The sequence below is a fragment of the Conger conger genome, chromosome 10, assembly GCF_963514075.1.
Source record: "Conger conger chromosome 10, fConCon1.1, whole genome shotgun sequence".
In the NCBI taxonomy this organism is placed as follows: Eukaryota; Metazoa; Chordata; class Actinopteri; order Anguilliformes; family Congridae; genus Conger; species Conger conger.
Window position 1 is genome coordinate 27,553,698 of NC_083769.1, and position 13,417 is coordinate 27,567,114.

At 44.9% G+C, this 13,417-nt stretch overlaps 1 protein-coding gene across 1 annotated transcript in view; it reads right to left on the minus strand.

Moving 5' to 3' along the window:
• LOC133139028 (inositol 1,4,5-trisphosphate receptor type 1-like) overlaps positions 1-13,417 on the minus strand; it is a 108,002-nt gene that overhangs the window by 29,036 nt on the left and 65,549 nt on the right. The window contains 6 exon segments of the mRNA XM_061258267.1: positions 966-1,103; positions 1,828-1,923; positions 2,201-2,311; positions 3,118-3,318; positions 4,461-4,714; positions 5,061-5,244. Of these exon segments, the coding sequence (XP_061114251.1) occupies positions 966-1,103; positions 1,828-1,923; positions 2,201-2,311; positions 3,118-3,318; positions 4,461-4,714; positions 5,061-5,244 (984 nt within the window).

A 13,417-nucleotide genomic window follows, 5' to 3' on the forward strand; every position in this document is an offset into this window, starting at 1 on the left:
AGGAGGGTGCACTTTGTTATTCTTAAAAGGCAAGAGCCTTGTGGCTCTACTGCAGTCAAGTGCACTGACTGATACTGATACTGTAATACAGAAAAACTTGATTAATTTAAATTTAAGGAAGAATTCTCACATAACCATCACTACTGACCAAAGTTTCACAGGTAAGAATACAGGTATCTGATTGAACATCAACTTTTAAATGGCAAATAACAGAGAACATTTTTAGTGTGCATGTACGCATGTGACTGTGTTTGTGCATGTGTAGGTGCACGTGTGCTTCGATGAGTGTGTGTTTGTGAAGCAATGGTTAACCGAGGCAGCTGTTTTCTCCACGAGAACCACTTTAGCTGGAAGCCCAGTGATGATGCAGAATCCCATGAGCAGATGAAATGTGTGTGCGTGGGATTGAGAAAACTTCCCCCACCCATTCTTATTCGCAGCTTTAGAGGATATACTGTACCCAAAGAGTGTAGCCACAGAGTGCTGCAATGGGCCTCTATCCCAAAGGCTGCAAGTTTAATTCCTGATGAGGGACACTGCATTTGTCCTCTATACCCAAAGCACTTTGCTAAATAATCAGTTTTATGAAGAAACACTACCTACTAAAGTAAGCGCTACAAGTCATCCTAGATAAGCACAATCAAACAGGAAGGCCCCAAGCCATTTCACCATAGAGGCTTTTTTTGTTCATTTGAACAGGAACAGCACTGGCCCAGAATGAGTTTGGTATGAAACTGCTGGTTTCTCATCTCCTGCACAGAATGTGCTTCCACAGAGCTCCAAAGACAAACATACAAAACCAACAGTCACTGTAACAGGATGTCACATCATCCACAGTTTTGTTACTGGCTTGAATTCATCTGGCCATGTTTTGCTCCTCCTTAAGTGCAAAGCAGCGGTAAGTGAAACCAGGGTCACGTGATCAGAATAGGCACCACGGCGATGCTGTACACAGCTGCTCCTACCTGGTGGGCAAGGATGTAGATGTTGTGGCCGACATTTCTGGGTGAGGCTGCATGGTCCTCCCCATTCTCCTCCTCCTCCTCTGGGTCCTCCTCGAACTCTACCTCCCCCTGCAGGTAGGCTTTCTTGATCACATCCACCTGCAAACCGAAACCACAGTCTGTAGGTCAAACCTCTGCCCTACTTCCTGATCTGCGGGGGCTACACCCCCGCCTTGGTGGAGAGGGCCGAGAATGACCGTACAACCAGTTTCGAAATGAAGATGAGCCATCGAGACTGAGGACGGGAACCTAAGGGTGTTACTTGACGGAACGTTTCCATTATGCTCCTTTTTAGCCGAGGCTGATCTTACGAAGCCCTCCAACAGCCTACAGCAGGAAAGGATAATTGACACAAACCAAAAGAGGACAGCTATTAATACCATTAACAAGAGTGTTAGCCAAGTAAAATACGAAGCTGAAGCCAAGCTTTTGAGATTCAGACCAACGGGGATCACTGCACAAACGGATGGAGCAGGAGAAGGACCAAAGATGGAGAGGAGAGGAAGAGCGCCACTGCTAGTGGTGTGCTGGGCGAACGGAACGGAGGGCGCGTGGGCGGTGTAAACGCCACATCCTACGCTCAGGAAACCCTATGAATGGAGCGAGAGCTCTCGCCTCCCTTGTCTGCGCCCTTCAGAACAGGCAAAGCCGCCAGGCTGACTCGTTCATACAGCCCCAGCCAAATTTCCAGTCACCGTTTTACTGCCCACAGACGCACACAGCCTTTCACTTTTGCAGCTTTCTCCCTTAACGGAGTCTCCGTAAATGAATCCAGAGGAATCTCAGGAGTGTGGCATTAAAGGGACAGTGGCCGTGGGCTCACCAGTTCCTTGGGTCTCATGTTGTAGAGAATTCTTTCTGCATTTTCACTGTCATGGCGGCTCTCCATGATGGCAAGCAGCAACTTCGAAGCATTGTTCTGTGAAGGAGAGAGGGGGGGGGGGGGGGAGAGAAAGAGAGAGAGAGACAGATTCATGTTCTTTTCTCCTTTTAGTGCCAAACAAAAAATACTCTTCTGGTTCTCTGCGGAAGCGGTCTTTCAGCCAAGAAGGATGACATTGATTAGTTGCTCAGATTTCACAGTGACTGACCATGCCAGTTTTCCTGAAAGGAAATGGCCTAGCCAGCAACTTGGGCCAGTTTGCGATCAAATTTTTGGGGCAATCAATGGCTCTCTGGTTGATTGGTCAACTCACTTTGAGCTCCAGCACCAGGTCTATCCTCTTCTTTCCTAGGGGATTGATGTCATTGAGGATCAGAGCAATGATGATGTCGATACCATTCGATTCATGAGTAGCAATGCAGTTCTGCAAGAGGGCAAAGTGCACAGTCAGTGGAAGTAGGAAGTACTGATCTATCCAATGATGGCGAAACAAAGAAATAAAATGGCACAAGGTAGCAGCTGAAAGAAGGAGAGAACACTTGACTTGTAGACAGAGGAGATATTCCACTTTGTGCTAAAGCAACGGCAATCTTCTCTGTTCTACAAATGCCCATTTACCAGGCAGCACAAACTGCTATGCCATTCTTATTGACTTGGCATCTTTTGCATCTTTACACATTAAAGGCATAAAGACACAAAAGGAAATTCACCTCTGCTGAGAGATACAGCTGAGGGCCAGGTGTTATGGAGCCACTGGTTAACAGTACAATAAGAGCAATGGATGGTAGCATGAAATAAATAACTACCAACACTGACACAGGATGCATTCTCAGAACTGCCTGGGATTACACAATGAAAGTGAGATATTAAAACACTGACATGACGGGGGAATAATCCTCTAATTATACAGCTAGAGAACCAAAGTCTTTTAGATTTTAATTATGCTGCTACCAACAAGACCAACCCTGCCATTATGGTCCTGACATATCCGTTTATACAAACAAGAACATTTCACATTCACACTCATTATACGCAGTAGAAATTTCTGCCGTAGTACAACATCATGACATAGCATGGTCATAGACTCTGACCGCTACGAGGCAAACAAGGCTTTGACCTTAGTGTCACAGACCCTTAAAATGAGTGACTGGGCGTTGATTTGAAGGGTCTGAGGACCATGGGTCTTAAGGCTGGAGGTTTGTGGGGAGGCTACCAGGGCCATGTTCAAACCTGGTTCTCGTGGCAGGGGCCCTGGCAGTATTCGGTGAGGCTCTCCACAGTCTGGTTGATGAGCGCCACGTTCTTCTCGTTGATGTAGAGCCCCAGAAGGCCCAGACCCCCTGTGGTGCTGCCGCAGATGCAGTCCAGGAACTGCAGAGTCTCGCACACCAGGTTGTAGTTGTTCTTGTTGTTCTGACATCGCAGGAAGTTCTGCCAGGGAAAGAGACGCAGAAAGAGGTTTGAACTGAAGGGATGGCAGCCAAGCGCTTCCGTACAGGAGCGAATGGAGACTCATGGGGTATGGGCATGGAAAATCAAACAGGAAGGAGGAAATCTGCTCTACTATAGAGATGAAAAACCCAAGACTTCCTCGCCTGATGTAGATTGTCCATGGTCTCTAATCAGAATGGCAATATAGAGCAGCCTAATTATGAAACAAAGTAGAGCAATCTAGAAACTGTCAGATGCTAGAAATAGTGATGAGAGAATAACGTGTCATGAAACCAAAAATGGGAAAACGCCTATAATATATATGTGATTCGCCGATTTGAACCAATCATTGTGTTTCTTTTTTCTACCCATTCTGTGGTTCGTGAAACCTCATTCATTGTGAGCTAGAGACACATCATCACACAGGGCTTTGGGTTTATGAAAAAAAGAAATGCGTCAATAAAAAATAAAAAAATCCTGCCTGTAAATGAATTCTTCACTGTTTTTGATTTAGAAAATCATTAATAGAACTGTCCTTGAATTATTTGATGGAGAGAGGCCATAATTAAAGCCAGAAAGTGCACTTGAGTGAGGATGCATTGTGCTGTGCTCTTATGAATCCATCACACAAAATGGAAGGGCTCCTAAAACAAATGAACGCTGAGTCACTTGGTAATCATGCGCTTAAACAAAATAGAAAAATTAAGTAGACATTTTCATCTTTTTAAGCACCTGAGCGGGATTAAATCGTGATTAAAACTCTCTGAAAATGACATCTAGCTCAGGATCAATGAATGCACTTCCTTGGAGAATAATTCTAGCCCACACAGGCAAGACAAACAGGTCTATAGCTCAGCAACAAGCTGAGCCCTGACGCAGGCCCTCATCCTGTGTGCATTACAAAACACCATCAGCTTCGCCAGAGAGACCGAGAGTCAAGCCTAAAAAAAAACCTCCATGCGCTGGATACCAACCAATTTCATCGATATCTTTCCATTCTCACAATCTTAAATTTGACAAATCAAGCATCACGCAATCAAGTTTTGTTTCAGTATAATGGACAATATCCCATAATATTTAATAACGTAACAGAAGTAATGAGGCGGAGGTGCGAGCAGAAGAGAGCGCCCCCCTAGGCGGACCTGCAGATCACGGTTGTGGTTTTCACACAGCAGCTGCAGGAAGCGCAGGATGGGCTTCATGATGGCGATGACCACGCTCATCTCCCCGTCGTCCTGGCTCTTCTCGCCCGCGCTGGGCTGCCCGTCGGCCGTGGCGAAGTGTTCCTCGGCCTCGGCCTCGCGCCGGTACAGGTTGTAGGCCTTCTTGGTGGCAGACGAAGCCTCCAGCAGCTGCTCCCGGACTTCTTCGGTCACCACAACGGACGCATCCTTTCCTGGAGCACCAGAGAGGGGAAACCAGGGCCAAACAGTGAGCTGACAAAAAAAAACAAACACACTAGCTACATTCCCCAGTCAACACACCGGGGCTACCAAGACAAACATGCTTTCCGGCTGGGGTGGGGCACCACAACAAAGTTATTTAATGCCATTTCCTGTCAGGTCTCTTGGAGGGAAATGCTGTTAGAATATGCCATTTTGCGCGATTCCCTCCACTGAATTCTAGGATCAGAAAAACATGACTAGGCATTTTGAATCAGAAATCTAGGCATTTTGCTCTGGTCTCAGTGCCAGAAGGAATGATAGCGAGCCCAGTAGTGACTCTGCTTGCCGACCCCTGACCTTTCTTCCGTACGGGCACTTCCCGATCCAAGGCGTCATCATCCTTCTTCTTGTTCCCGAGGTCACTGGTATTGACAGTCACTGTAGCTTTGATTTCCTGCTGGGCCAGCTTCATCCGATCATAGAACACCTTGAAAAACGTTTCCGATTTCTTGTCATCCGTCAGACGGCAGAAGAAAGAATGCTAAAATAAAAGGACAAAATGAGTAGAAAGATTCATATAACAATCCAGGGATGGGAGTTGAAAACCAGCAATAGCTATAATATCTGTAGGCAGATCATTAGCTACATGAATCTGGTGTAAAATTGCTACGCATATTCAAATAAACATTAAATAAATGAAAAAATGAATTAATAAATAATCACAGCATTATATAAATAGGGTTCAATGCCATGGACTCGTGCCAGAATATACATATCATCTTCAAAGCAATGTTTCGAGTGGTATGCTTCAAAATAATCTTTCCAGTGGTATGCTTCAAAACAATGTGCTCAGTGGTATGACTCAAAACAATGTGCTCAGTAGCATGATTCAAAATGTTTTCATTTCTAGGCAAATTGGTTTTGTGGAATGTTATTCCATATTGACTTGCATTCATTGTTCAGAATTTGTATGACCCGCTTACACAGGGAGGGCTTGAGGGTGAAGATCAGATCCTGCAATCTTTCCTCCCACTCCTCCTCCCTGCAGTCCGGCTGCAGTTACATAACGCTTCCCGCACCATGGAAACAACCTTGAGCGACCCGTGTTGCTCACCTGATTTTCACAAGGCAACATTTATGGCAATAACCTGTTTCACCTTGGAGACAGATGCGTGGTTGAGACCAGCTACTGAAGCTAATCAAACACTGGCAGAAGCTTGAAGCAAGCCCTGGGGCAGTAAATCCTGGAACTTTACACAGATACTGCATCAACAAGCACAGCGCAACTGCATAACCAGCACTCGCTTTTGTTTTTTCATCATTGGTCAGACTTGCACACAAACACAGGGACGCCATTTCATGGTTGCTAGGGTACAAATATGCATACGTGTTTAAAAAGCCTGAGAAGCGTTGTTGCACCCTGTGCTCGCACACATGCAAGGCTCCGGAATCTGGGACGCCTTTCTGTAACTGATACAGCCTGCCCCATTTTCACTCAGCAATCCTGTTCCTATTACATAAGGCCTGTAATCTGCTGAGCACTTATTGGAAGACTTACAGAGCGGTAACACACACACAATTACACTGGCGGGAAAAAAAAAAGGTGAAGGAAAATCCTGCCCTACATACCAGTTCCGGCATGGAGGGAGTACAGGGAACGTGGGGAGAAGGAGGGGGAGGGGGGGGGGGGTGAATTATCAGCTAGTATCTAGGCCAATTTTGAAAGCCTGTTGCATAACCAACCCGATTTCCAGATTAGCACTGCACTCCATGTCTATTAACCAGAGGAAATTCTGAGCAGACAAATGTGGCCCCCCCTCCAGCTGATTTCACAAAAGTTACCATCAGGAAGAAAATAAAGAAACAAAACAAAAACAAAAAAAAGAACACCATGCAATCATGTGACTGATAATGACTTTGATCTATAAAAGTATGACAGATATTCACTCCACACAAAACAAAGCTTAAGAAATATACTCCTCCCCCTTGGTAAAGAGAACTGTGGAGTGTGTAAAATATACAGTACAACCTGATCCCACATTCATATCTGCTTACAGTATGTCACACCCACATACACATACCATACACTAAAAATGCTTGTTATCATACAGAAAATGGTTTTCTGGTTTACAAAACACCAGGTTTATACTGTATACAGTGTCAGGCCCTATGCCACTGTGTGCACAAGCTCGCTGTGAGGGAACCAGTCAGCAGCCCTGACAAGCAACAATAGGATGAAAACCTGCCCACTGCAGACAGGAAAGGGTCAAATGACCGGGATATCAACCAACACTGAGAAGTCATGTTTTTCTGCTATAGGCTTGATATTTATACGCTTTTTAAAAATCAGTTTCACTCCGTATGGAAGTGAAAAACATCACCGCTGCGTGTGCTTGTGGAGAGATATGCCCGAGCTCGCCGTCGTTAAGCGAGGGGGGAAACCGATTACACAACTGACCAGACAGAAAACAACATTATGAAATTAGCGAGGTGCAAAGTGCGTGACTCCAGCTGCTGACAACAAATCAGGAACGATTGGTCACCTGATTAGAGTGACATCACCAACTGACTGGTCAGGAGACAACAGGACAAACAAACTCAACTTCCTACACACATTTCCAGCCGGCAGGCAACATGGTCACAGGCAGAAAATGTTACTGAAGTGCTTTATCCCTGCTTTCGACTCATTACTCATAATCGCCTCCGACAGGAAAGCCCATATACACCTCTTTCATTAAGGCCCTTCATTTCAGATTGGCTGATGATGTCATCCTCATTCTGTGTTACCCAGCAGCATGCCATCCTAGCACCTGATAAAGAACAGTTACGCGTAGGCTTGTGTGTTATATAACAAACACAAATGATTCAGACAGGAGGGGTGAGGGTACATTGTGTTGACAAAACAGGAATTATCATAAAATACAGTGAGGTATGAAATTAACTTGCACTGCACCCACTGAGAGGGTCAATGTTCCTCCGCCTCTCATGCTGGGCCAATCACCAGAGCGCACACACGCGCGCACGCACGCGCACACACACAGCTTTAGAGAAAAGAAACTAGCTGATCACACAGAGATAGACAGCAGGCAAGGTTTCTTCGACCCACAACAAGTGGGGCCGGCTTCCTTCCCTGCCACCTGTCGCATTCACATCTCCGTCCACACACAGACACACTCTCGCTCTCAACACACACAACACACACGCACATATTCTCTCACATGCTTTCTCTTTCATATACACACTCTCTCTCTTCACACATAGCGCACGCACACACACCCACCCAATACAAGAAAACAAACTAGCTGATCACACAGAGATAGACAGCAGGCAAAGTTTCAACAGAGGGTCATCTTCCTCCCCTGCCACCTGTCACATCCACAGACACACAAGCACACCCTTAACTCTTTCCCTCTTTCACACACAGAAACACACACACACACACACACACACACACACACACACACACACACACACACAGAAGTGTATCTGTGGGGACTGAGTAGGCCTACGCTGGATGGACCTGGTGAAACCACAACAGAGCTGACAGCAGTAATAAGATTTACCTCTCCTGTGAGAGCCTCAAGTCTCTTATGTAACACACTGACACACACACACACACTTCCATGAACGCACGCATGCTCCCACACACACCTTTCAGGAGATCGGGGGTCAACGGTCTCAGTCAGCGAGGGTCCGTCCACAAATGTGCTTAGACTTGAGGGGGCTGTCTAAAAGCTGTCACTCTTGGAAACCTGCCTCTGGGGCAATCCCTGACAGCAGCTCTCTCTCTCCCTCTCTCTCTCTGCAGTGTCACCATTCCCCACATCCACCTAACCATGCCCTGCTGTAATATCTACATGAACAGCCCCACAGTTATCACATTCACATTTACAACATTTTAGTACGTACTTGCAGTTCATACCGCAGTGCACTTTAAAAGAACGGATTCCATACCATATATGTAAATTCTTAAATCACTTTTCTAAAATACCAAATGGTATAGCAGGGGAAAGTTGCTATAAGTTTTGTGACTGCAGGGGCAGATTTACATAATGTTGAGACCTGAGGGGTCAGATTAAATGTGCTGTGTCATTATGGAATGATGCACAGATTCCCACAGCAACATCCACAGATCGCACGGGGGGACAAGGGACTGTGTGATATATTGTTGGCCACCTTCAGGTACATTCCAGAGACAGTATGAGCTATGTTTTCGGGTGCTTTTGATCTAAGGAGGGGGAGGGGGATCATGTGAGAGTAGAGTAGGTATTCTGTTCTTTGCTAAAGATGCACTGCGTCAAAGATGTACATCATTGGTCAGATTTTCTGAATTTCTCCCTGAATCATTTCAAACTTTCAGTATAAGAGCCTGCATGATTTCATATCATCAGTGTGCTGAACAGAGCTGTGGAGAGGAGCCAGAAAGTTCCTGCCCCATGATGGGTTCCTCCTCCGGAAGAGCGAACGGTGAAGTCCTGTCTGCCTCTTTAGAGACAATCCCTCGGTGCATTAAAGAGTTTAGTACAGGAGAGGTGGGGGCGGGCTATTCTGAAAAACAAGGTCATGCCGCATTTCTTTTCTTTTTTTTTTTCCTCCTGTCCCGACACTTGGCATCAACAAAGGGACGTTATATAACAGCTATTTATAACCGCTCTCCAGGCAGCTCGCGCATAGCGGAAAGAGGGCTGTAATCAGCGGAGAGCTAGCGCGCGGGCGCACAGCAGAGAGGGCTGTAATGACTGGAGAGCTAGCTAGCTCGCGCACAACCGCCCCCCCCCCGGATGCTCTTACTTAAGCTGTTCTGGTGAGGAGCAGCAGATGAAACTGGCACAGGGTGGGTGGACAGCCATTGCCGGTGAACCAGGGGAAGTAAATGTCATTCACAGTTTCTCTTGCCTTCACACAAACGCATACACATTCACTCACCCAAGTAAACACACACTTAAGTAAACACACTTCTGCGTACACACAAACACACACACACACACACACTCTCCTCAAAAAGTATTGGAAGAGGAAGGCCAATTTCTTTGTTTTTGCAATACATTTGAAGTTGAGATAAAAAGATAAGCATGAGACAAGAGTTCAGCGTTTATTTCCTAGTATTTACACATAGATGTGTTTAACTACTTAGAACATAGCACCTTTGGTATCAGACCACCCACGTTTTAGATAAGCAAATGCACTGGAACATTTGGAGTAAGTAAACAAAAGAACACTTCATATTTGGTACTATATCCCCTGCTTGCAATAACTGCATGAAGCCTGCAACCCAGTGACATCACCAAACTATTGTGTGGGGGGAAGGGGGGTAATACCAGGAAATAAAAGCTGAAATTCGTTTTGACCTGAAACTCGATTGTCTTTAGTGTACCAGCAAAACAAAGAAATTTACCTTGCTATTCCAATACTTTTGGAGGGGACTGTATACAAACAATAACTTAGGAAATGTTTTTGCCCATTTCCTGCTGGGCCATTTCAATTTTTTGATTGTTTGTATGGTAGTAGGCAAGGATGAGGTTTACAAATCCTGAAAATCTGAGGTTCATACAATGCTTAATATATGTGCTAGAGCCTTCTAAAATTTACTTGCATGAAATCAGATTTTTAAATATCCAGGTTTATTTACACCCCCTCAACTTTGGAGATGTTGAAGATTCACTCAAGATCACCTTTCATGAAAATAATTGTCATGACACTATAGGTTTGGTTTCTATGGCACCTAAAAAAATCCTAACCTCCTAACCATTCTTATATGCTGTACCAAACATGAGAAAATGGAACAGTCTAAAATAAAATATTGTTGCATGGAAATGTGACCGTAATAAAAAGATTGTAATGCAATAATATTTTATTAGGAAACTAAAACTTTCAAGTACATCATACTTGTTTACATCTGTCATTTTCTCCACAGTCTAACATCATATAATCATTGACTTTTCAGTCATAATAATAATTATGTCCCATGCAGTTTAGTCAATGATATACAAAAATACCAATTTTACTATCTGATATGATACGCAGAAAATGCAGAAACATATGAATATCCTTTCTTCAGGATATTCATTGCCTACCACCACACAATCAAATGAAAGGCATTGAGGAGAGACTGCAGTGCACTTTATTTGAGATGACACGGAATGGCCCCTGCTGGTTGTCTCAGATTTTGCCATTCTGTCTCAAAAGACTTTGGATAAAGGTCCCAGCGATGGGTGAGTCCTGAATGAGCTGCAGTCATAATCACCTTGAAAACTGCATTCATTAATTTGAACTTCAAGAACAGGTGTGGGCAATTCCCCGACAGACAGAGCTGAGCAAGCTTTGAGAGTTTCCTTTCTGAACAACATAATTACAGCGACTCATTATAATTCAAGGTGAGCTGACACTTCCTTTGGAAATAATTGCTCGGAAAGCGTCTATGCTAGAATGAAAATCATTATCCAGTTGTGGTATGGACTAGGTCCCTCTGAATTCAGGTGCCGAACTCCAGGCGGTTTACGAGAATGGGTCAAGCCACTCATGACACCACAGTGAAATGAGTCTTTCCTAAATATGGGGGGACAAAACAAGATCCAGGGTTTCTGGGCCAGCTTCTACATTCCCAACGTCAGACTATTCAACTGGCTGCGGCAATACAGTTCAGCTCGGCAACACTGGCTGGAGCCATCAGACATCAATGAGATAATCGGCCAAACTGTATAATTAAACAGAAGTATGCCTGTTTGCTCTGAAACAGGTTGGGAAGTATTGCACAAGGAGGGAGGCGTGTTCAAATTATCCAACTAGCTGCTACGCAAAAGTAGGAGAGAATTATCCTCTCTACCAAACCACAAACACCAACATTCAATTCTCAGAAGTATACTTTTAATTTTCGATACAACATATCATGTGACAAAAGCGAAGATATGAGTAAATACTGGAACCCTCTTCACAGCTGAAATAAGAGTGCAGGAGGTGCTGCACACTAAGAGGAGAATGCTGCCGGATTTAACCACGCGCTAACGGCCTGCAGGGAGGGGCAGAGGAAACAGCCAGGGTCCCGTGTGTGAGGGCAGAGAGTGAGAGTGACCCAGCTACACTCTTATGTAACAGCAGCGAATGCTCGACCAGACTGTTTCGCAGAAATACTCCCCCCGCTATGGCTTGGCTGGTCTCGGTTAGCGACGGTGACCATATAAATACAAGATCTGGGCGCTGGCCCCAAGGAAGGACTGGCATTTACAGTTACTTTGCCCTTTGAAATTCAAGTACAATATAAACACATTGTGTTCCGTTGAAACTCACTGAATAAATACAAAGCTATTACTACAAATATCATCATCGTCTACGCATTACCTATTACTACGTAAATATCATCATACCTACCCTATAAAATGGGTTTTACATGTCAAATATATAACAATATAAATGTATGTCTGGGCACACGAATATACGCGTGTGAGTGATCACATTATTTTAGTTTGGTATGTAGGTTGCAAGCTAATAGTTAACTGTACTATGCAAGCACACAGTATTTTAGATATCCCCATCCAGCAGGTGCAAAACTCAACCTGTCAACAAAGCAATGGGCAGCCGGTAATGAGTGGTTTCGCGTTCCTTATTTTTGGGTCTTCTCAGGTTACCCAATGTCAACGTTTTCCAATGTGGCCCGTAACCTTGGGAACACCCCCACATGCACCCCACAGTACCCTTGACCTTAAGAGACATGAATGTAGAACTCCAACAGAGGCATACTCCACACTTATACATTCCAACCAAGTCCGACACCACAGTTTCCCCTCTTTCAGTTCACATTACGATGGATAATACACCTCCATAGCAGCAGAAAGATGGGGACGCTTTTTTACTGATGACTGCTAGTTATCTGCTTAGGCTAGTACACTGCACATTCATCAACCGGGTTCGCTTGCGAAAGGACTTTTGTAGCACGAGACAATCTGGGATTTGAATTGTAATTTCTGAATGGAGAAGCAGATGGCTTTGCTGACCCCAGGAGACCTGCAGAACTCTGTGGTTTTCCCGCTGCCTGCGCTTGCAGCTGTGCGAGGTCGATCTCCATGGCTCCTGATAAGCAAACAAGTCCACCGCCCCCACGGAGAGGGAAGCCAACGTTTTCCATCCCCCTGTCCTGGATGCCCTCTGTTGTTCCTTCTCAACCCGAACGGCAGCCCAGCTGCTGGGGCTATGACTATTAATACTTTCCCTGTAGCCCCGGTGCACTCCGCAGCCCATAGGCAGCGATTCACTGTCACCGAGTCCATTTGGCTCACACTCGCCTTCATCTCTCGATTAAGTCTGACACTTCAATAGAAATTGCCTTACCTGTCCTGCCACAGTGATGCTTGCTCTAGCCTTCCTTACCTTGACCCAAGTCTGTTCCAACCATGTAATGACTGCATCTCTTTCCAAACGGCATCATCCAGAGGTTGTAGGCCATACAGTCATCAGAAACCAGAACTTTGGCAGTGTCAAAGAGGTGGTTTAAGATATTTTCGATGCTCACAGAAGTTTAGCAAACACATTGTGTTCATTATTTACCAGTAAATATGGCTACCTTACTAGATACAGTATACAACCTGTGCTGCGCAACTTCTGATAAAGTTAGCAAGCTATTGTAAGCATATCAGATATATGGAGAGTGAAAATTCATCAATGTAGATTCCAATGAATTCTCTGAGAATATGTGCTGGAGAATCTAGCTTCCCCTTTTCAAA